Raw genomic sequence first — 21,463 nt, 5'->3', positions numbered from 1 at the left:
TACAACTTCTTGAATTTTTAATCGCCATATTAGAATCGCAATTTTGAATTTTTGATAACAAACTTCAGATTCGTGATCAGTGACTCCGAAAACCTCCGTGTAACAATTTTCAAGCGAATCCGATAAATTAAAAAAAAAAATACATAAATATCCGTCATTTTTAAATTTTCAAAAACGGACTTTGGATTCATAATCAACGACCCAAAAAAAAAAAATGTTGAAATATAAAATTTTCTTTGCAGGATTAAATGAACCGTTTTGGTATCGATTTCTGCAATTTAATTAAACCATAGGAGGGTTAAGGAGTTACATAATTTTTTTTATCAATTTCACCAAATTGTTATTGAAATGAAGTAAATTTAACAAATGGAATATGTTTTGAGGTATTTTATACTATCGATTACAAAACGGTGACGTTCGAAAACGAGACGATACGAATGCGTCGCACATTCATAGTGATTGAAAATAATGAGAAAAATGAATAAAAATTACTGTTGAATTGAGTAAATTAAATATTGATTTTTCAATATTTTACCTTATTTTACCTATTTTACCTTTACAAAGGTTTTTCGAACTAAGGTTAGAATATATAAATAAATAAATTCAAATTATCCTCGTTTTTTATTTACTATTATTAAATAATTTCATAATTTTTTGACTTTCAAGATACAAAACATTTTAGTTGTCAGCAACTCACAGAAAATAACTTTGGACGCAGTTATTAAATAACCACGTTACACTTTGAAAACCATAAATGATTTGATTGTAATATAAAAATATTTTTTATTTCTATGCAAATACTCTCCTTATTTTATTAATCAAAACATCAAAAAATTATTCTACAATGTACTGATTCTAAAGAAAATTCATTTGAGCAGTAGAAATTGCTATTATTTTTGTTTAAATAAACTATCAGTAACGATAATATCTTTAAATTTCTTTCCTCCTGCAGGCTTGACAGATAAATGAATACTAACACCATTTTCGTGCCATTTTGATTTCAAGAGTACACAGCATCCTTTACCTGTTAATTTAAAAATGTTTTAGTTTTATCTTTCTATTACTTCAGAAGGGAAAAACTCATGAAATAATATAAAATTGTAGTTTTCTTTTTATATCATTATCTCTATAGAAGTACCAATGAATGAAATTTTTATTTGAATTTAAAATAAAATTTGAAAAACTACGTTTTAGATGCGTTTCTTACCCTCAGTAAATATTTTTTTAATTATTGTTAAACAAAATACTTACTCACTAATCCTCGTTCATGAGCTGCAGCTAATTGATTAATGACTCTCCTTTCAACTTCATATTTAATGGAGCGGGCTCCATAATGTGGATCATATCCATCCGCCAATGCTGACAAAACTTCCCTGTCCCATTTTAATTCTATTCCATGTCTCTCTTTAGCTCGTACCGACCATGATTCAAGTTCTCGCGAAACTAACTGTATAAGCTCACCTCGAGAAAATGGTAAGAAATAAACTATTTCATTGATTCGTCCTAAAAACTCGTCCCTTCGAAAGTGTGATTTTAAAATTGGTCGAACCTAAAAGAAAATCCAAATCAATTATTGAAGCAAAATTAAAAAAAAATAATACAACTTACAACTTCATCTTTAAAATTTCGTGAAATTTCAATGTGTTCCAATTCTTCATCTTTACTTTCTTTTTTTTCAAGTCTTTGGGAAATTATACGTTCAGCTTCCTCTCTTAATTGCATTCCGTGTTCTGCTATTTCTTCACTTGCTAAATTAGATGTCATAATAAATATTGCCCCTTTACAATCAATGGTTTTACCTTTTCCATCAGTCAATCTACCCTAATAAATATTTCAACGATATAATTATAATTCATGGAACAATTAATTGACAGAAAAAATAAGTCGAATTTTAGAAAATTATAAAATACCTCATCAAAAAGTTGCAGTAAAACAGTTAATACATCTGGGTGAGCTTTATCTACTTCATCAAATAATACAACAGCATTTGGAAATTTTTTCAACTGTTTAGTTAATTGACCTCCATCATCATGACCTACATATCTGTTAATAATTATTTTTACTCATTTTTTTATTGATCCAGTAGTTATTCCAATAATTATCTCAGTATCCCAATAATTATCCCAGCTAAAAATTCCTGTACAGGATCCTTAAAGGATTCCTAGAGGTTCTTACATAGGATTTTTAAAGGTTCCCTGAGGGATCCTGTTAAGAATCCTACGCAGGATATTGGAACAGGGATCCTGCGTAGGATTCTTAACAGGATCCCTCAGAGAACCTTTAAAAATCCTATGTAAGAACCTCTAGGAATCCTTTAAGGATCCTGTACAGGGATTTTTAGCTGGGATGCCAATAATTTATAAGTTTGTAACCTTATCAAAAAAGTTATGAATATAAAATCAATTTTTATTTTTACCCAGGTGGAGCTCCAATAAGTTTTGCAACTTCATGTTTCTCCTGATATTCAGACATATCAAGTCTAATAAAGCTTTCTCGTTTATTTTTATGCATGTAATTAGCCAATTGTTTGGCCAATTCCGTTTTACCAATTCCCGAAGAGCCAAGAAATAAGAAGACTAATGGATGATCTTCATCTATCCAACCGTTTTCCTTTCGTCGAATGGCTGAAATTTACTTTTCTTTATTGAAATAATTATATTCCCTTCGAAAACTTAATAAATATATATAAAAATAAAAATTCGACCCCTGGAAGATATTTCCCCACAGTACCTAAAGTTTCATCAATATTGCCAACATTGTCTTAATGATGCCATTATTTCTGCAATTTTAGAATGTTGAGGCATTGTTGCGAATATTGTTGCAAGTTTAGGTGCTGTGAAGGTTCAAATAATATACAAAAATTTCTTATGTTAGTTCTTCTTATGTAAGAGAAGGTTAAATAAATATTTAGCATTAATAATAATTTATTTGAAAATAAAAAATGTTACTTACTCGAAGCCACAACAGAAATTGCACCCTCTTGACCAACAATGTATTGTTTTAATCTTTGCTCTAAAGGAAATCTTCGTCTTTCTTCTGCTTCCTAAATCAAATTACCACAATGTGAAAAAAGAATAAAATTAAAAATAAACTTTATTTATTAAAGAAAAAGATTGCATTAATAGCGCTATTACCCTTTCTTTCATTATTTCATCGTATTTGATATTATATTTTATAAGTAATTCTTTAACCTCGCCCTCTCTAGCATAGTCAACAGCACGATAGCCTTGTTCACTTTGAACTGAAGGATTTGCTCCTGAATCCAACAAAACTTGAACACATTCTTTTGAATTTGACAATGTTGCATAGTGTAATGCTGTAAAACCTCTAAAAGATGCTCTGTTATTTAAATGGTCTGAAAATTCCTCCTCACGTTTTACAGCAACTAAAAGAATTAAGTTTAACATTTTTTTAAATTAGAAATTAACATCATAAAAAAAATATCTGAAGTAAGATTGTTAATCGATAATTTACCTTCTGTTGGATGTAATCCTTTCTCTACAGCTGTTTTATAAATACTACTAAACTCATCGCCTAAATTAACATCAGCTCCTTTGGATATTAAGAACTTAATGACTTCTGCATTACCATTTATTGCAGCAACATGTAAAGCAGTCCAACCAAGAGGGTGCTTCAAATTAACATCAATACCGTCAGCTATAGCCTACAATTGATTTTAATTAAATTTAACAAATTTTAAACTGTGAATCCAATATCTTAAAAAAAACTATTATATTGAAATCTGTATATAAATATATATTAAGGTGTCTGTTATTTTCCATAAAATGTAATTTCTTAGGTCGTTGGCCGGAATTCATTTTAGAATGTGAAAAAATGAGTTGTCTTCTATTACTAGTTCTGACATTCAGCTATAAGCGAAAAGTTATTTAAGAAGGGAAGAAGAAAAATCGTACGTAAAATAAAAGTTGTTAATGACGACGCAGAAAAGGGAATCAAATTAATTTCTTATTATTATCAGAATAGATTCACCTACAACGAATAACAAACAAAAAATTTGTCATTCAACAAAAGAAGATAATAATTTACGAATTACGATAATGTTCCGCGACTACCGACCGACACAAAAAAACGTGGCGGGACACTTGCTTAAATCATAGTTTTCATCATCTGAACGTCACAAAAACCAAAAAAAAATAAAGAGAAAACAAGTAATTCATGCTTTCATATTGTTTCAAATATTGATAAAAATACAGGGATTTTTTTTGAACCATTAATCCGAGTCACAGTTGCTGCAAACGAAGAAGCTGTTCCTCATGTCAGCACATTTTAGGTGTACTTAAATACACTCGATTGAATTATTAGCCGTCATCATGAGTGTCCCGAATCAGTATTCGACGGTAATGATGATGGACAATCGAGTCTATCCCACAATAATGTATTGTGTTTTGGGAATTTCGAAAGAAACTTAAATACTAATAAATTAAAGCACTTAACTTTCACAGAACTCTGAGAGTATTTATTTTATAACACTTTTCCTTATACTAAATTTAAAACTTTCACAATTGATATAATCTGTCATTTTCAGTGTATCGAAAGATTTTACGTCAAAAAAGTGCTTATCATATAGAAAAGCTTTAGCATAATAAGACTTCACTTTTACAATTGGGCTGAAGAACGTAACGTTAAAACTTTAACGAAATCAAAACCTATTCCCTGCATATTTAATTGAACAAAATTATCAAAAGAACATAAAAGTACAACATGACAATGTATACTAAAAATAATTACAGCAAAAATGACTGTATTGACTAAGCAGAAACACATTGGAAGAAAATAACTAAAGATTCTTACCCACTAAACACTAAAAATCGCTATTTCAAGAGTTTATTAAATTTTGTTCAACTTTTGCACATTAACAATCGAAAGGGCGTAAAAAAATGAGTCAAAAACCAGAGGAATTATTTTTGAAGAAGCGCCGGAAAGAGATAAATAATAACAATTACTTAACGATTTACCGAATCCGATCTCTAAAAATCGCGATTTCCAGAGTTTTTTAAAATTTGTTCCACTTTTTGCATATTACCAATCGAAAGGGCGTAAAAAAATGAGTTAAAAACAGGAAGAATTATTTTCCAAGAAGCCCCGGAAATAGGTAAAAAATAACAATTACTTAACGATTTACCAAATCCGATCTCACTTTTACATCAGAATAAGCAGCATTGTCAACTTATCTGTTTGAAATATCACAGTCAGGGTGTCTACTAAAAATCTGAATTAAAATTCCAGGACTTTTCCAGGACTTTTCAGGACAAATTTCTTATTTTTCCAGAACATTAAATTGGATGACCTTAAGGAATAAAAAAATTTTTAGTTTAACTATTGTTTTCAGAAATTATTAAAAAATTAATTAATTACTCAAGTAAATTTTCATTTTACTTATTTAATGAATTTTTTTTCAACTTGATTGACAAAATTAGAAATTTTTGAAAATTTAAAAGCAAAATATAAAAAATTCAAGGACAAAAATTAAAATTCCAGGACTTTCAAGGACATTTTTTCAAATTCCAGGACATTTCCAAGACTTCCAGGACTTCCAGGACTAGTAGACACCCTGACAGTGTCCCGCCACACCCGATAAGGCCCTATAAAGTTTTTTTAACCCCTGCGTGCCTGAGCTGGGTCCCTCGGACCCAGACAATTTGCTTTTCCATCTACTTTTATTTAAGAAAATACTTTTTCAAAATCGTTATCCAATTAGATAAGCTGATACTATAACGTACATTTTAAACAATATGTGAGCATAAAATATTGAATATCCTGTTATTAAAATCTTGTTTTTTATTGAATTAAAGCAACTGGGTCCCTCAGGCACACACGTCAAAAACTGAACTCAGGCACGTGAGAGTTAAAGCCTTTTCGGAAAAATTATAAAATTTGCCGTTAAATGGTCCTATACCGAAGTCTTTTCGATAAATAGAACCGAAGATATGATGTGTAATTTGTGTAATTTTCATTTTTAGCGAATTTTCATTGTTCAACTTTGATGGATTACAATTTCTAGACAAGTGTTTAGAAAAATTTGAAATTTGTATTAAATGAAAGCTTGAACTTTTTAATCTTACTTTTGCAAGTGGTCTCTCAATTTATATTAGTTGATTTTTTTATTATTGGGAAATTGATAAATGAAACATTATTTTTATAACAAAATTATAAACAAGTAGAGGGACCTTTATGTTAATTTCATGAACATTTTGCTTTCTCATTGTGTGAAGCAAAAAAAAAATAAATTTCTTTAATTCATTTCATTGATTTAATTTGTTTTATTCAAAACATTTCGAGTTACAAAATGTTTTATATTAATTAAACTTTTTGAAAAATTAAGAAAATTTTAATTAATTTTGGGTAAAACATATACTTTATTTATACCAATCAATTCGTTTCAATGCAAGGAATACAATTATTTTATGTATAAATTTTTAGTTTTTTGTGTTGTAAATTAAAGAGACATAAGATGTTATATGCTCGTTTTAGCCAACGTTTCGGCCTCTGGATTGAGTGCCATCATCAGGACTTTTTTTATTTATTAATCTTCAAATAAATATATTATAATCTGTACATATATACAATTATTTAAATAAAAACATTATAAAAATAAAATTATTTAACACAAATTATACAAAGAACAATTTACTGTTCATTTTTTTCTCAAAAATTTTTATTTAAAATAGTAAAAGACTTATCAACAGATTATTATTTAATTACTTATTGTTTATATAATTTTCTCAAAGATTTTAAATTATTTTTATTAATGAACACACGTATTTCCAATGATAAATTCCATATGTAATTTACTAGTGGTATTGTTTCTGTTGAGCTTATACATTTTTAACTTGCACTTAATTTTTACATAAAAAAATTTAACAGCTCTGATTTGATTAAACGTGTATATTTGGCGAACACGAGCAGCTAGGATTTCGTTCTAAACGGATTTTGACACTCTGAGGGACTACCCCAGTAAATGAAAACTAATTCAGTTGAATTAAAATGAATACACCCTGGGCTTCAGTGAATCCCGCTTAGCGACAAATTCTTCTGAATTCGATAAAGCTGTATTCGACTTCCAAACTCTCCACCCGTACTAATTCAATGAACAAACTTTTGAGCTTTAATTTTTTTTCAATTCGTCAGCACGAATTCAATAGACGAGTTGGTCTTTTTGTTTGAATTCTCAACCGAAGAAAACTCATTGGTACGAATTGAATTGAATATACTTCTCTGAATCTTGCTTAGCGACAAATACGAATTGGACCTTGCCAAAAAAAGTTAATTCATTTCAATTCATCTGAATTAGTTTTTTTACTGGGTAATTCAAAAAAATTTCAAACTAATTCAAACCTCACTTGCCAATTTTGCATTCATTTTTGTAAAACCTATTCACCTCAGGAGCCTAGTATGTTTAATCAGACTCATATCCCAGTAAAAAAAAGTAGTTCAGATGAATTAAAATTAATTACATTTTTTGGCAAGGTCCAATTTTCGAATTTGTCGCTAAGCGAGATTCACTGAAGCCCAGGGTGTATTCATTTCAATTCAACTGAATTAGTTTTCATTTGGTTGGATTATACACTGAAAAAAAAAATTTATTTGATTCAAATACCGATGTATTTGATTATTATCAAATAAATATTTATTTGAATCAAATATATAGTATTTGAATCAAATATTTCAGTATTTGAAGCAAATACAATTTATTTGATTCAAATAAGAAATATTTGATTCAAATACTATATATTTGATAATAACCAAATACACCGGTATTTGAATCAAATAAATTTTTTTTTTCAGTGTATTTATGGATAGAAAAAAATGTTTTCTGCATTTGAAAAAAAAAATTTAATTTGAAGGACTACATAGTTTCTTCCATGAGGAAGCAAAATGAAATAATGTTTCATTTATCAATATTCCAATAATCAAATATATTAAATTTTATAAAATAATTGCCAAAAATGAATTGTATGGATATGAAAAATCATTATTACAAATTTTACGACTTTTATAAAAATATTTCGTAATTTTAATTTGAAAATTTTTGATAAAACAATGCTTCCTCCAAAAAGAGACAATGAAATATTTTAAGAGTTTATCCAAAAAAAAAACAAAAAAATTTAATACGACTTTATTATAATTATTGAATACCCTTTTAATATCTTGAATGTTCCCATACTGTGCTGCCTTGAAGAATCGTTTTTCTAGAAAAATAAATACGCTAATTAAAATCTTTATCACTTTTGGATTATAATATATAAAACAAATTAAAAAATAATTACCTTTACTATTATTAGAACCATCAGTTAGAACTATTCCTACACAAAGGCTGCTGAAAATATACATCAATTTTTTCGAATTTCTGCTATCTGAATACGAAGAATAATCTTCTCTATTATATTTATAGTTATTTACTTGAACGATCGAAATTAGACGTGAAAAATAATTTAAAATAGGTACAGTGCCAATAGTTTCGTGTAAAGGTGAAATCATATGTCTTGAACGAAAATAACATTTTTCGTTATTCAGTTTAATTAATATATTAGGTTTATTAGTTTTTCTTGATTTTAAAATATTTAAAAATAATTTTAAACTTTCCTTTTTGTTTATATTAACACAACTTTTTAGGCATTCCAAGTATAACATTTTTAGGTTAATTTAAAGTAAACCACGTGACTTTGGAAATTAGATTTTAAACTTTATTATATTTAATAAATAATTTAAACTTTCATCCTGTTGACAAATAAATAAACTTCCGCACAATGAGCAAATGCATATTTTTTGAAATTATTTCAATGCCATCATTTACTTAACAATTTCATCATCTGTCAATAGGCCAACACTAAACATTCAAATCACTTTCAAAACAAAATAAAGGCGCACACAAAAAGAAAAAAAGTCGAATAATGGTGCCTTTTCATGAGATAAATGTTGCAGAGGTGACATAAATATCATCTATCTTTTTCTATCTCATGCAGTTTACGTTACTTGCTGACGTGATGCACAAGACTGTTGGTCCGCATTCTAGATAGTTTTATAGTTCAGGGATTTTACTTAAAATTTAAGAACATTTGATTTTGGTGTTGATCAACTATCAAAATATCAAATTGAAACCAATTAGAACAGTAATATTGCCATTTAAGCAGAAGAAAGGAAAAATAATATTTTAACAGTTTTCTTCAACCTGTGAAATGCAGTCATCAATTATTCGGTGGAACAATGTTGTTTTAAATCCTAACCTAAGTCGTTGCCTTTGTACTACCGGTATTCAATTTAGTAATAGAGAAGCCAGATTTTTAAAGAAAATGATGTCTACTGGTAAAAAAAAGTACGTTTCTTTATTTAACTACTTCTGCATGAAATAACCACCATTTGGTAATAAAAGTCCTATTTTGACAAGACAGTTCGCAAACTTAAGTGAAGCAGTAAATTTAATTTAATTAAATTTCTAAGTTGACAAAAACAACCTCGGAAAATCCTGAATAATAAATGTTAAAAAATTTAAAGCAATAAAGAGGCACGTGTAAAAAACTAAATCTTTGAAAAAATATTGTTTGTGGAACAATAATAAAAAATTATCATTTAACAGCACGAAGCTAAAGTATAGGTTTATGATAAACGATTTTTAAAGAAATAATTTTTTAAAATGAAAAATTCTATAATTTTTTGCCAAAAAAATATTTCTTGTATTTGAATGGGTTTCATAACAAAAACGATAACATTCGGAGAAATGGATTTTAATAAAATTTTCTCCAACGTTTTGAAATCACACTGATTTCCTCTTCAGGGAATCTAATCAAAAAAATATAAAATTAAATTAAAAACAAAAATACAAAGAAATTAAATTAATATGAGACGAATTAATAACAAAAACAAAAATACAAAAGGTTAAATAATATATACTAGCAAAATTAAACGCGCGCAAGTGCGCCAAATTGAGTATTTAATTGTTTGTCATAAAGAAATTAAAGATTAATATTATCAATAATAATTTAATTTATTAGAATATTATTACATATTAAATGATAATAAAGAAAATTATATGTTTACAGGCCTCGGATTATACGACTTTTTCCGACTTTTTTCAAAAATACGACTTTTTATCGACTTATTTTAATAAAATGTGACATTTATTTTTTTACATTTGAAAAAAATGTAAATAAAATACATTTTTTTAGTATAAAATGTAGATCTTCTTCAGATCTTCTTCAATTCAATTATTTAACAAATTTTGAACTAAAATGATTCTTCACTAAATTAATTATTTTTAATAATTTTAATGAAATACATCACAAATTCAAATATATCAAAATTATTTTTCAATTAAAATTTTTATGAAATTTAACAATTGTTTATAATTTAAAAAAAAATATCACAATAAAATTGAATTATTTTTTAAAAAATTTCAATTCAAAATAAACTAAAATCCAATTATTACAAGAAATTTTAATTCAAAATCAATTAAAATTCAATAATTATCGAAAATTTTCAATTAAAAATTTAATTATTTACCAAGTTTTCAATTTAAAATGAAATAAAATTCAATTATTTTCTACTATTCAAAATTAATTATCCAAATTTTAAATCAAAAATGAACTTAAATTAAATTATTATCCAAAATATCAATTAAAATTCAATAATTTCCCAAAATTTTCAATTAATTTATTTTCCAAATTTAAAATCAAATAAAATTTAATTATTCTAAAAAATTTGAATTTAAAATTAATTGAATTTTCAATAATTTGAATTTAAAAGCATCTAAAATTTAATTATTTCTAAAATTTTCCATCGAAATTTTTTTTTTTTTAATTTAATAATTTCAATTATAACTCTAAGGAAATTCAATTATTTTTAACTATTTTAATAATATTTTTTGAAAATTCAACTATCTGAAACCATTTTTCAATTAAAAATGATTTTCAAATTATTGTATTTTGTCCGCATTTTCTAATAAATTTTTAGTGAAATCATCTAAAATTTTAATTACAAAACACTTAAAGTTTCAATTAATTTCAAAAATCTCAGTTTTAAATCTTTGAAAATTCAATTAAATTTAAAAAATGTTTTCCAAAAATTGTTTGATTAATTATTTTTAGTTCTGTAAAATTTAATAATTGTTTGAAAATTAATGATATCTTTTGAAATTTAATTATTTCTAAAAATTTCAACTTTAACCCTTCGAAAAGTATTATTATTAAAAAAAAAATTTTATTTAAAAATCTGTAAATCTGTTTTTGTCTTTAAGTTGATTCGAGACCTGTGATTTTATAATTAATATTTAATAGGTATTCGTTGGCCCCTGGTACCTTAAAAATTAATTTTTAAAAATTCAGCTTTGAATTTTCGAATTTGGAATTTTAAAGAAACTTATTCCGAAATTTGGAAACACAATTAGACAACTTTGGCAAAAATGAGAAAAAGAATTGTCAAAATTTGACACGTCATAAGATTACTATTCAAAAAAACACGTGAAATCAGAAAAGGCCAACTTCAAGTTAGGATAGAAGGACAGACCAAGCATTTTATTATTATATAATACAAGAAACAACATAACAGAAAATATAAAAATAAAAAATCAATATACAAAATAATAAATAAAATAAACATAAATACAATTTACCAAATAAAACGATGAAACTAAAATTAGTAATCAGTCATTCTCACAATCGTCAATAAAATAATATAAAAAGATGAACATCCAAAAAACACCCATACGATGGAGAAATAATATCTGGAGTCAGAATTAAATTTTAATTAATAATCAAAAACAATTAAAATAAATAAAACAAAAATAAAATAAATTAATTAATAATAAAACTAAAAAATAAAACAACAAAACGTTGGAGAAAATTTTATTCATAGTACATTGTGCAACTAGTGGGGAAAGTGGGTGATTTTTTGAGAGTGAAGTTTACTGCTCGAGCGCAGTGAGAGTAGCAATCACTCGAGAAAAATCATTCTTTCCCACGTGTCGCACACGACGTTTTCTCCAACGCCTCGCGAGGAAATGCATTTATATTAATTAGGAAGAATTAACAATGTATATATGCTTTATATATAGTGACAACTATTTGGTTTTTTAAAATGAACAATGTTTTATTTATTATTATTATTTATTATTTATCAAAGAAAAACTAAAAAAATATTACAATTTACTTTCCCCACGCTCGGCCGAGGAGTTAATAAATGTTCAACTTCCCCAATACTTTTTTAACCAAGAAAGTTGCACTTTCCGAGCAGGCGTTAGAGAGAATCCATTTATTCCATTAATCAACAAAACAAAAAATAATTTTTTTAGATAAATAGTTTTATAATTTTCCGTGTTAAATAAAAATTGATTTCTAATCATTGATCATAAACGTTGCATACTTCAGCATCGTTTTAACAATTCTGAATATAAAAAATTAATAAAACTTAGATCGATAAACGGGATGCATGAAAAAACTCTAAAACAAATATTTTAGAATTATGATTTAATAGAATCTTATTCTCTAGAATATTACTTTTGAAGAATATTAAATTATTTAAATATTAATTTGCAGAATTTTCATTAACGCGATTATTATTAATGTTGCAGAAATTTTATTTAGACGAAAATTAATTTGCCAGATATTAAATTTGATCAAATCTTAATTTGTGGGAAACAACAACAAATCAACGCTGTAAACATCCTGACGAATGCAAATGGAGTAAATAAACAGTTTTTGTTTTTTTTTTTAGAAAACACTTCCATAATAATATGTCATCGCGGCCTCCTTCCTTAAAATACGAAACAAGCATAACACAACACAAGAGCCGTAGAACTGTGGTTCTTAATAAATTATTTATGAAACACATAACGGATTTAATGACAACAGGTGAAGTAGCTCCACAACTTGTTGGTCGAGGCATAGAAATTTCTCAAGTTAGCGTAACAAATGATTTTAAATTCATCAATGTTTATTGGCACAGCAGATTTGATACGTCATTTAACGAATCAACTGAAGAAATATTACAAAATTGTGGTGGACAATTACAACACGAATTATCACAACTTCGAGTAATAGGTCTTGTACCTCATATTAAATTTGTTAAAGATAGAAAATTATTTATTTTAAATGAAGTAGAGAGGAGATTATCGACAATTGATTTTGGTGATGATTATGTACCGGCTAATAAAATAAATAGAAACTGTGAATCAGTTATATTTACGAAATTTTCATCCGAAACTAAATCTGATATTCGTAAACTAGACGCATCTACACAAATTGAAGAGAATATTGATTTAGACATTAATTTACCAGAAATGCGAAACGATGTTCTTGGTTTAGATTGTTCCCTTATTATGAGTAAGGTAAACATTTATTTTTATATTCTACTAAAATTTTCTGTAAAGTTATACAAAAAAAAATATAATGATTAACAAAATAATGTTTTAGATTCAAACATCTTTAGAAAAAAGTGGAATGTTAAATCACAGGAAGTCTACATCTGAAAATAAATTTCCAGAAAATTTTACCGCCGAGCAATTTCTATCAAATAATGAGAGGCGAACATTATTTAACAATTTTTTGAAACAACAAGAAATTAAAGCTAAATTAAAAAGAAAGTCTAGGAATGATAATGACAGAAATTTTGAAAATTTCGACGACGACAACGATAATGATGATGATGATGACGTTGATGATTATTCTGACGTTGATGATTATTCTGACGTTGATGATTATTCTAACGTTGATGATTATTCTGACGTTGATGATTATTCTAACGTTGATGATGATTATAATTATTACCATAACGATGATGATAATCAAAAAGATTTCGAGGATTGTAAATAAATATAGAAAAGTTATTAACAAACAAATCATTTTATTTACATCCATTATATGCAAACCATAATCCACTTCAAATAATGTAACAAATTAACAAAATTTAAAATTTATAAAAATACTAACATACGTATTTTGCTTAATATATTTATAAATTTTATCACTATTTTTCTTTTCTCACTATGATTTTTTGTAAAATAATGCATAACTTAACATAATAACTCTAAAGCAAATAACTTATTTTTATTATTACACTCAAAAAATTGTTGATGCAGCTGATATGCTTTTTCAAAGGAAGCAATAACTTGCCATTAAATTGTTTTCTTAATTAAAATGATTTTTTAAATATAAGTTCTATTGACAATATAATATAATGCATAAACGTCTCCGAATAAAAGTATATACAGTATAAGTATATATATAAAAAAAATTGATTTCTCTAATCGTAGTAAAGTTGTTAATTATTATTTTTTTTTATGTAAATTTTATGTATATACAATTTATTTGCACCAATTTGTGTTTTTCAAGATATTGATAAATTGGTGCACGTTTCCTAAATTGGGATATTTATATGTTAAATAAAATCTAAAATTATTAAGAGAGCAAGAATAATTAAAGGTACATTAAATGTCGACGTTCATTTGGAAACTAAATATATGAATCGAAAATTAAATTAAAATAGCCTGCTATTTTTGTGTCATTATTATAAACTAGTATCTATTTTACTAATAATAATTTAGTATTTATTTTAATATAGGCACAATTTTATTGACATTAAAATTCAAGATAGACCAATAAAAGAAATTTCTTTGTGAAAATAATTATTTCAGTTTTAAAATCAATATTTAATTAAGTGTTCAATGTCTATTTATTAATTATTATCAGGATTTGTTATGTTTCAGTTTAAAAGTAATTGAATTTAAATGACGAATAAATACATTAACTTCATTAAACGTTCCTCAAGATTATTTGTGATCAATTTAATTATTAAAACGAGTGTGTAAAAGCGTGACTTGCATATCTTATCAGCTTTGTGTGAGTAATATTTGTCATAAATACGGCAAATACTTAACTGTCACTAATACAGTTTAAAATTGGTTCTAGAGAAGCAAATTTTTTTCACTTCAAATAATAGATATAAATTAATATTACGAACAAATAAATTACATACAATTAATTTTCAACTAGTACTCCTTGGTTGATGTGCTTCTGATTTATCATTCTTTACCCTGTGGATTTTTTCAATTTCCAATTTCCTAGAATCCTGTTCATTATCATCTTTTAATTCTATTTTAATATTAGAGGTTGAAATAGAATTTGGAATGTTGTCACTAAAAATACATGCCTCTAATACATGTTTATTAAATATCTCACTCTTATCAGCATAAACATGATGTCCCGCACCAGATATAACCTGTTTCAAATTGAAAAAATTTTACTTTTTTTTAAATTTGAATAATTACTCTCCCTGCCAAATTGCAAGCTAATACAATTTCTTAATCTACTTATTCTATTATCCGTCAGTGCCGGGCTTCCTTTTCCCGTTCCATTTTAGCTTCGTCAAAATTAATATTAATTCTAACCCACCCTGGGTAAATTTAATTCAACTATTCTTCTCATTCTTTCTCAATTGTTCTAGTTCATGTATCCATTTCTCACCTTGCCTATTCTCATTCAGAATCCATCTTATCTTTTCATCTACTCCTTTCTCTTCTCCCATTCTAAATCTAACTACTCTGTTCCATTTCTCTTTCTTTTTTTAAACTCTTCAGATATTATGGTAGTTCTCTTCCTTTTACCATTCTGTACCATCTGTTGTATAACTCAACACAGACCACACTAACATATCATACAACCACAATCTCTTTTTCCAGTCATTACAAAACTATTTGGATTATTAAATTAATTTAATTAAATGAATTAAATTAAATTCTGTTTACCTGAACATTGACATAAGATGTTTCTCGAGATTGCTTAATTATTTCTCCTGCCGAATTGTCAACCCAAGATCTGCTCCCATAAATAAGTGTCATAGGAATTTCTGCATCTAATTTATCCATACGTTTAATAATTGGATTTTTCGCCCAACCAAATCCATGCATCATTGCATGAAAAGCACTTTCGCCACTAGTCAAATATAAATCATCGATTTAATATTAAAAATTCAATTTTCAATAAAAATAAATTAAAAGTTTCTTACGTTGGACTTTGTGCATTGCATTGATGAATATACTGTGAAATTACACTTAGATCCTCCTTCAAAAGAGGTGAGAATTTTTTCACTATATCCGGTCTAGTTGTTTCAATAAGCCACTGTCCTGTAACGATATTTTGAAAATTAATAACTTTTAATTAATTAATAAATTTGTTAATATTATATGAATATGAATTCGTTTACCAAAAGGACCAGCTACTCGCACAGCCCAAAGAGGATTCAGAGGTTGAACAACAAAAGCTATAGCCTTAATCCATAGAGGTACATGTGCCCTATTTCCTAAATCTGTAGGTTTTTCTGGAAAACCCCAAGGATCGGCAAGAATTAAATGTTTTACTCTTTGTGGATATTGAAGAGCATAGGAAGCTGCAAGGAAGCCTCCCATTGAATGTCCTAGTAGTACAAATTTATCCAATTGCATTTCTCGTCTCCATTCTTCAACTGAACGAACTAACTGTTCTTCTACTTCTTGCGCTTTATTGCTGAAAACTGGTCGACTACTTCTACCAAATCCTGCAACAATATTACATTTCTTCATCATTAGATACTAATTTCGTATATTAATAAAATTTATTTACCTAATACATCAATAGCATAAACGGGCCTTTGAGCAGCAAAGGTGTCGAGATTTAAACACCAAAGTGCAACCCCTGCTCCCAATCCGTGTAATAATACTATTGGGGTTGCAAGTGATTCTTCATTTAATGATATCGTCCATATTTTATCTGCTGGACCCACAACTGGACCAATATCGACGTACCAACCACGATATGCTGTTTTAAGATCTAAAATAAATTACAGTTTGAGTTCATAATTATATTAAGATGATAGCTTGTATTATATTTAAATTATTTAATATATTCGTAATCTGACCAAACGTTTATTTTAACATTGCCACGAGTCAGGGAAGTCAAGGAAAAGGGAATTATATTAAAAATATCGAATTTCTAAAAACAGGTCTTGGATTATTATTTTTTTTTTCTTCTTTTTTTCATGTTCTTTAAAACAATACAAATTTCACCCATAAAATTGTAAAAAAATTCAATGGATAAATAAGTAGACCGACAAATTACACAGTGCAGGTTCATGATTACTAAGCAAAAAATAGTACAAACTAAATACACAATATATCTATATAAATATATTAGGATTATTTACTTAGTCAAGTGGCGAATTACGTAATGTAATTCACGGAAACACTTTGAACAAGGCAATTATATTACACAGCAAAAATTTTATTGTTAATAGATTATAACAAAGACGAGAAACTAATTAAACAATTAAATTTAGATATAACAAAAATAAACTTACAAGATAAAATCTTTTTTTCAACTGTTCTCAACATCGTTGCAGAAGAACCTGACCAACTATATCCACTGAACAATCCCCAAAGCCAACTGTAAACAATTGATAAGTAAATGAAATAAAAATAAATTGTTTTCATTGTAAACTACTTTTGAAATATTAATGACACAATGAAAGTATTATTGAGCAAAAATATAATATGTATTTCGCCAGACGTTTGGCAAAATAATTTAAGTAAATTATTTCTTATTATTAAAAATTAGAGAAAATAATTATTCATCCAGTAAAGGAAATTAAAAAATAGGAGAGATTCAGATTATTGTTTCCTATGGAAATATATTATTTTTTAAACAATTTTAGACGACATGTTTTTTCGTATCGACGAAAAAAATTCTTTAACAAAATTATGCGAATTTGAACTTTTGAAACTGCAAAGTTATATTTCAAGTAAATGACTGGTGGATTCTATTAATATTGTTTAATTTTTTAGATTTACAATATTAGATGTTATTAAATAAATATTTAATTATTATTTACTTAATCTTTTGTTTTTAGTTCTATTAATATTTGTATACTTTCTGAATGAAATAATAAAGATAACACTGTGTTACAAAAAAAATATGACTTCAAAAACTTCTTATCGGACCTAGTAGAGTTTGTAGAGCATAAAAAACTGAAAATAATGGTGTATATTTAATTGCTTATACACCCTCCAATTTAATTATAGAGACGAAATACAATTTTTTGTAAAAAAATTCTTGTAACTTTCTTATTTTTTGCCCGATTTCAAATTCTTTTTTTAATTTTTAAGCTGATAAACAGATCTTTGCAACTTTCCTTTCACACAATTTTATAGTCACATTAGGTTGCATGCGTGATTTATATTTTTTATTAATTTTCGTAAAATTGAATAGATGGTTAGTGTATACTAAAAATTAAAGAGTACAAAGCATTTACACTAAATATCTACTAAATTTTATGAAAATTAGAAAAAACTATAAATCACACATGAAACTTAATGTGACTATAAAATTAAAAGTGTCATAACTTAGACAAATTTTAACGAATTCTAACCAATTATGGGTCATTTAAAGCAGAATTGACTACACTTTCGATGTGTAAAACGAAAGAAGGTATATCTCATCAGAAAACAGTTATACAAATCGATCAAAAAAGTTGAAAAAATCGCTGCCAAGTTGAAGTATGAACTTTTTGTGTTCATAAAATGAACACTTTGCTTTCCCATAGAGATTTTTTGTGATCAATTTATGGTAACTTATTTGGTATGATTATAATTTTAAGAAGGTGTTAAATTTTATTTTTGGGTATTTGCAGAGATAGATTTTTAACATCAATAACTTCGTAATATTTCACAATAAAAAGGTTCAATAATAGGTCAATTGATTCGTTTTTAAATATTCTCCAAGTTGTTCATAATGATTTTAAAGATATACATAAATATTTTTTAATAAATAAGGCAAAAAAGGCAGGTTTTTCAAAATTTTTCAATTTCAAAATGTCAATAACTCTGGATAAAATAACAGTAGGATATTCGCTAATAGGCCAAAAGATGCGTCTTGAAAAACTCTACAAAACTAGAAATAAATATCTATTGGTCTCAATACATTTTTTTAAAGTTATGGGCAAAAAACGATTTTCTTTAATTTTTAAAAATTCAATAACTTTGGATAGAATATCAGTAGAATGTTCGCCAATGGCTGAAAAGATGCGTCTTAAAAAATTCGACAAAATTAAAGAAAAATATTCATAGGTGTCTTAAAATTTTTTTAAAGTTATGGGCAAAAAATGATTTTTCAAAAATTTTTAAATGCAAAAAAATAATAGTTAATCTTTATTAATATTGCTCAAACTACTCTCATTATTTGTCCGCCAGTGAGACCTACAATTAAAAAAAATTATTCCTTTAGCTCTTATAGTATTCGAGATATTTAAGAAAATGTAGTGTATACACACACACGCACACACACACGGAACATTTTTTAAAAATATGATTTTTGGATTCCTGAGGTCGAAAAACATAAAGATACATCAAAAAATCAAGTTCGAAAAATTTCGGTATTACAATGCTTCCTGCATGAGAAAGCAACAATAAAAAATCGAAAATTTTGAAAGTATTTGGTCTTTATCGTCATCAATTAAGAAGATACAACAAAAATCCTTTATACAGTTGCAAAGATCTGTTTTTCAGCTTAAAAATTAAAAAAAGAATTTCAAATCGGGCAAAAAATAAGAATGTTACAAGGATTTTTTCACAAAAAATGGTATTTCGTCTCTATAATTAAATTTTTAGGGTGTATAAGCAAATAAATATACACCATACTTTTCATTTTTTTATGCTCTACAAACTCTACTAGGTCCGATAAGAAGTTTTTGAAGTCATATTTTTTTGTAACACTGTGTAATTAGGTAGTACCGCAGTTATACTCGCAAAGAATAAACTGAAAATAATTTTCTCGTTATGAAATTGAAATAAATTTTGAAAAGTTGAAAAATGTCTAAAAGAAAAATTAATGTGCTCTCACTTAGTGAAAAATTTTAAATTGTAAATCTTCTACAAATGTTGATCAGACTCTCTTTCATAAAATCTATATTATTCATGAAAAAGAAGTTGAGAATTTTAAAACAACAAATAAACAAACATAAATGACATATTTTTTTATACAAAAATAATCTAAAATTATCATTTTTAAAAAATAAATAAATATTTGTTAAAATGTAATAAAAATTTACAAATAAATTATATGTGGAACGTATAATAATTCTTTTGACCTGTTTATTTTGAAGTAAAAAATTTATTAATTCGTAAATCTCTATAAGGGAGAAAAATCACCCCTGGACCTTTATAAGTAAGAAACTGAATAAATGAGAAATCTCTATAAGTGACAAAAAATTGTCCATCCCTTGAATTTTGTTCAACAAAATATTTATTGCTTTAAAATTTCAATTTTAAACAATTTCAAATTGATAACAAATAATTTGATTACCATGGAATTTAATCAATTAAAAGAGATTTTAAAAAGGAATACTTATTATTTCAATAAAGTTAATGTTAATTTTGCGCGATCATCTTATGCAATATAACTATGATTAATTTTATATAATATAGATTACTACTCTAAATTAATGAAATGTATTTTAATTGAGCATATATATGAGGAAATAATATTTAAATATTTAATAATGTTTGACATTTTACCATTCATTTGAGTTTCTCATTGTATTACTTCATTGTTAAAGATAAAATTCACTTTTAAATTTCACTTGAACAATAAATTTCTTAAAATGCAATTATTAATCTTCTAGCTACGTAACAGCGTGACAAGTGCATAATGATGTGAAATGTTTATTTATAGACAAAATCGTAGATATAGAGGGAAATATAATTTAATGAATGGTTATAATTTACCTATTTGATTTTGAAATTTCATTATCTGCCATGAGGTCTTTTAAATGCTTTTCTTATAAATAAGTATCAATTCACACTATAATTGAAGAAGAAATATTATTTAAAACAAAGGTAATCTTCTTTTATACATAACTTTTGGAGTTGAAAAATGTTTATAAATGTAAACGCCATTCAATATTACACTAGATGGCATTATCATAGCTCAGGGTATAGTTATCATCAACAGATTCTTCAGAAAATTGAAGTGACATCCACACTGTTCATCATCAATGTAGATAAAGGTAATGGCGAGCGATGCATTTTCACGGATAATCACTGAGTTTGATTGGCTCTAACAATATTCAATTTTCACGATGGAAATGAAATATTTCTCGTAAAATACTGAATGGATTGAGCTGAAATTTTGTGGAGGAATTTAAAATAATATGATAAAGAATGGTTGTGAAGTGCAAAAATGTTGATATATTGTTAAATAAATATAATAAAAGGCATAAAAATTGCTAGAAAATCCGACACTCCTAACCCCACATTTTCTAACTATTTTCAAGTGTTTTATAATAATTATTTTAAAACATATCAACATTTTCGTACTTGGCAATCATTTCTTATCATATTTGGAACTCCTCCATAAAATTTCAACTCAATCCATTCAGTATTTTACAAAAGTTAAAAACTAATTAATATTACGGACCTAAAAGTCAC

At 26.3% G+C, this 21,463-nt stretch overlaps 3 protein-coding genes across 4 annotated transcripts; 1 reads left to right on the top strand and 2 right to left on the bottom strand.

Annotated features, from left to right (window-relative positions):
- Positions 1-602: 602 nt before the first annotated feature.
- LOC127287988 (caseinolytic peptidase B protein homolog) lies at positions 603-8,886 on the bottom strand. Its single transcript, XM_051315157.1, has 10 exons — positions 8,289-8,886; positions 8,158-8,210; positions 3,475-3,664; positions 3,135-3,385; positions 2,953-3,043; positions 2,417-2,624; positions 1,911-2,043; positions 1,609-1,821; positions 1,252-1,549; positions 603-1,024 (listed from the first exon to the last, which is right to left on the bottom strand). Exons 1-10 carry the CDS (start codon positions 8,650-8,652, stop codon positions 891-893), a joined length of 1,935 nt encoding a protein of 644 aa, XP_051171114.1. The 5' UTR covers positions 8,653-8,886; the 3' UTR covers positions 603-890.
- A 121-nt stretch (positions 8,887-9,007) lies between these two features.
- LOC127287990 (uncharacterized) lies at positions 9,008-14,626 on the top strand. Its single transcript, XM_051315160.1, has 3 exons — positions 9,008-9,334; positions 12,727-13,339; positions 13,425-14,626. Exons 1-3 carry the CDS (start codon positions 9,198-9,200, stop codon positions 13,821-13,823), a joined length of 1,149 nt encoding a protein of 382 aa, XP_051171117.1. The 5' UTR covers positions 9,008-9,197; the 3' UTR covers positions 13,824-14,626.
- LOC127287989 ((Lyso)-N-acylphosphatidylethanolamine lipase) lies at positions 14,627-20,949 on the bottom strand. Of its 2 annotated transcripts, none has more exons than XM_051315158.1 (7): positions 20,762-20,949; positions 17,341-17,426; positions 16,608-16,814; positions 16,213-16,542; positions 16,015-16,132; positions 15,755-15,941; positions 14,627-15,228 (listed from the first exon to the last, which is right to left on the bottom strand). In XM_051315158.1, the coding sequence occupies exons 1-7, from the start codon at positions 20,791-20,793 to the stop codon at positions 14,995-14,997; spliced, it is 1,194 nt and encodes a 397-aa protein (XP_051171115.1). In that variant the 5' UTR covers positions 20,794-20,949; the 3' UTR covers positions 14,627-14,994. The 2 variants fall into 2 exon arrangements, with proteins under 2 accessions (XP_051171115.1, XP_051171116.1); XM_051315159.1 differs by lacking the exon at positions 20,762-20,949 and adding an exon at positions 20,552-20,700.
- Positions 20,950-21,463: the final 514 nt, after the last annotated feature.

The sequence above is a fragment of the Leptopilina boulardi genome, unplaced genomic scaffold (assembly GCF_019393585.1).
Source record: "Leptopilina boulardi isolate dan_hultmark-lab unplaced genomic scaffold, ZJU_Lbou_2.1 LbouV2_38, whole genome shotgun sequence".
Lineage (NCBI taxonomy): Eukaryota > Metazoa > Arthropoda > Insecta > Hymenoptera > Figitidae > Leptopilina > Leptopilina boulardi.
Note: the sequence above shows the minus strand (reverse complement) of the source record. Positions and strands in the feature narration are given on the sequence as shown.

What these genes read in the sequence shown, in the direction of transcription:
- LOC127287990 (XM_051315160.1), top strand. Translation starts at nt 9,198, where the DNA reads ATGCAGTCATCAATTATTCGGTGGAACAATGTTGTTTTAAATCCTAAC. An exon ending in ATGTCTACTGGTAAAAAAAA is followed by an intron (nt 9,335 to 12,726) that starts GTACGTTTCTTT and finishes TTTTTTTTTTAG; the next exon opens with AAAACACTTCCATAATAATA. An exon ending in GTTCCCTTATTATGAGTAAG is followed by an intron (nt 13,340 to 13,424) that starts GTAAACATTTAT and finishes ATAATGTTTTAG; the next exon opens with ATTCAAACATCTTTAGAAAA.
- LOC127287989 (XM_051315158.1), bottom strand. Translation starts at nt 20,793, where the DNA reads ATGGCAGATAATGAAATTTCAAAATCAAATAG. An exon ending in TGAAAAAAAGATTTTATCTT is followed by an intron (nt 16,815 to 17,340) that starts GTAAGTTTATTT and finishes AATTTATTTTAG; the next exon opens with ATCTTAAAACAGCATATCGT. An exon ending in CATCTTATGTCAATGTTCAG is followed by an intron (nt 15,229 to 15,754) that starts GTAAACAGAATT and finishes AATTTGAAACAG; the next exon opens with GTTATATCTGGTGCGGGACA.
- LOC127287988 (XM_051315157.1), bottom strand. Translation starts at nt 8,652, where the DNA reads ATGTTATACTTGGAATGCCTAAAAAGTTGTGTTAATATAAACAAAAAG. An exon ending in AATTTCTGTTGTGGCTTCGA is followed by an intron (nt 2,625 to 2,952) that starts GTAAGTAACATT and finishes AGTAAATTTCAG; the next exon opens with CCATTCGACGAAAGGAAAAC. An exon ending in TACTGCAACTTTTTGATGAG is followed by an intron (nt 1,822 to 1,910) that starts GTATTTTATAAT and finishes AATATTTATTAG; the next exon opens with GGTAGATTGACTGATGGAAA.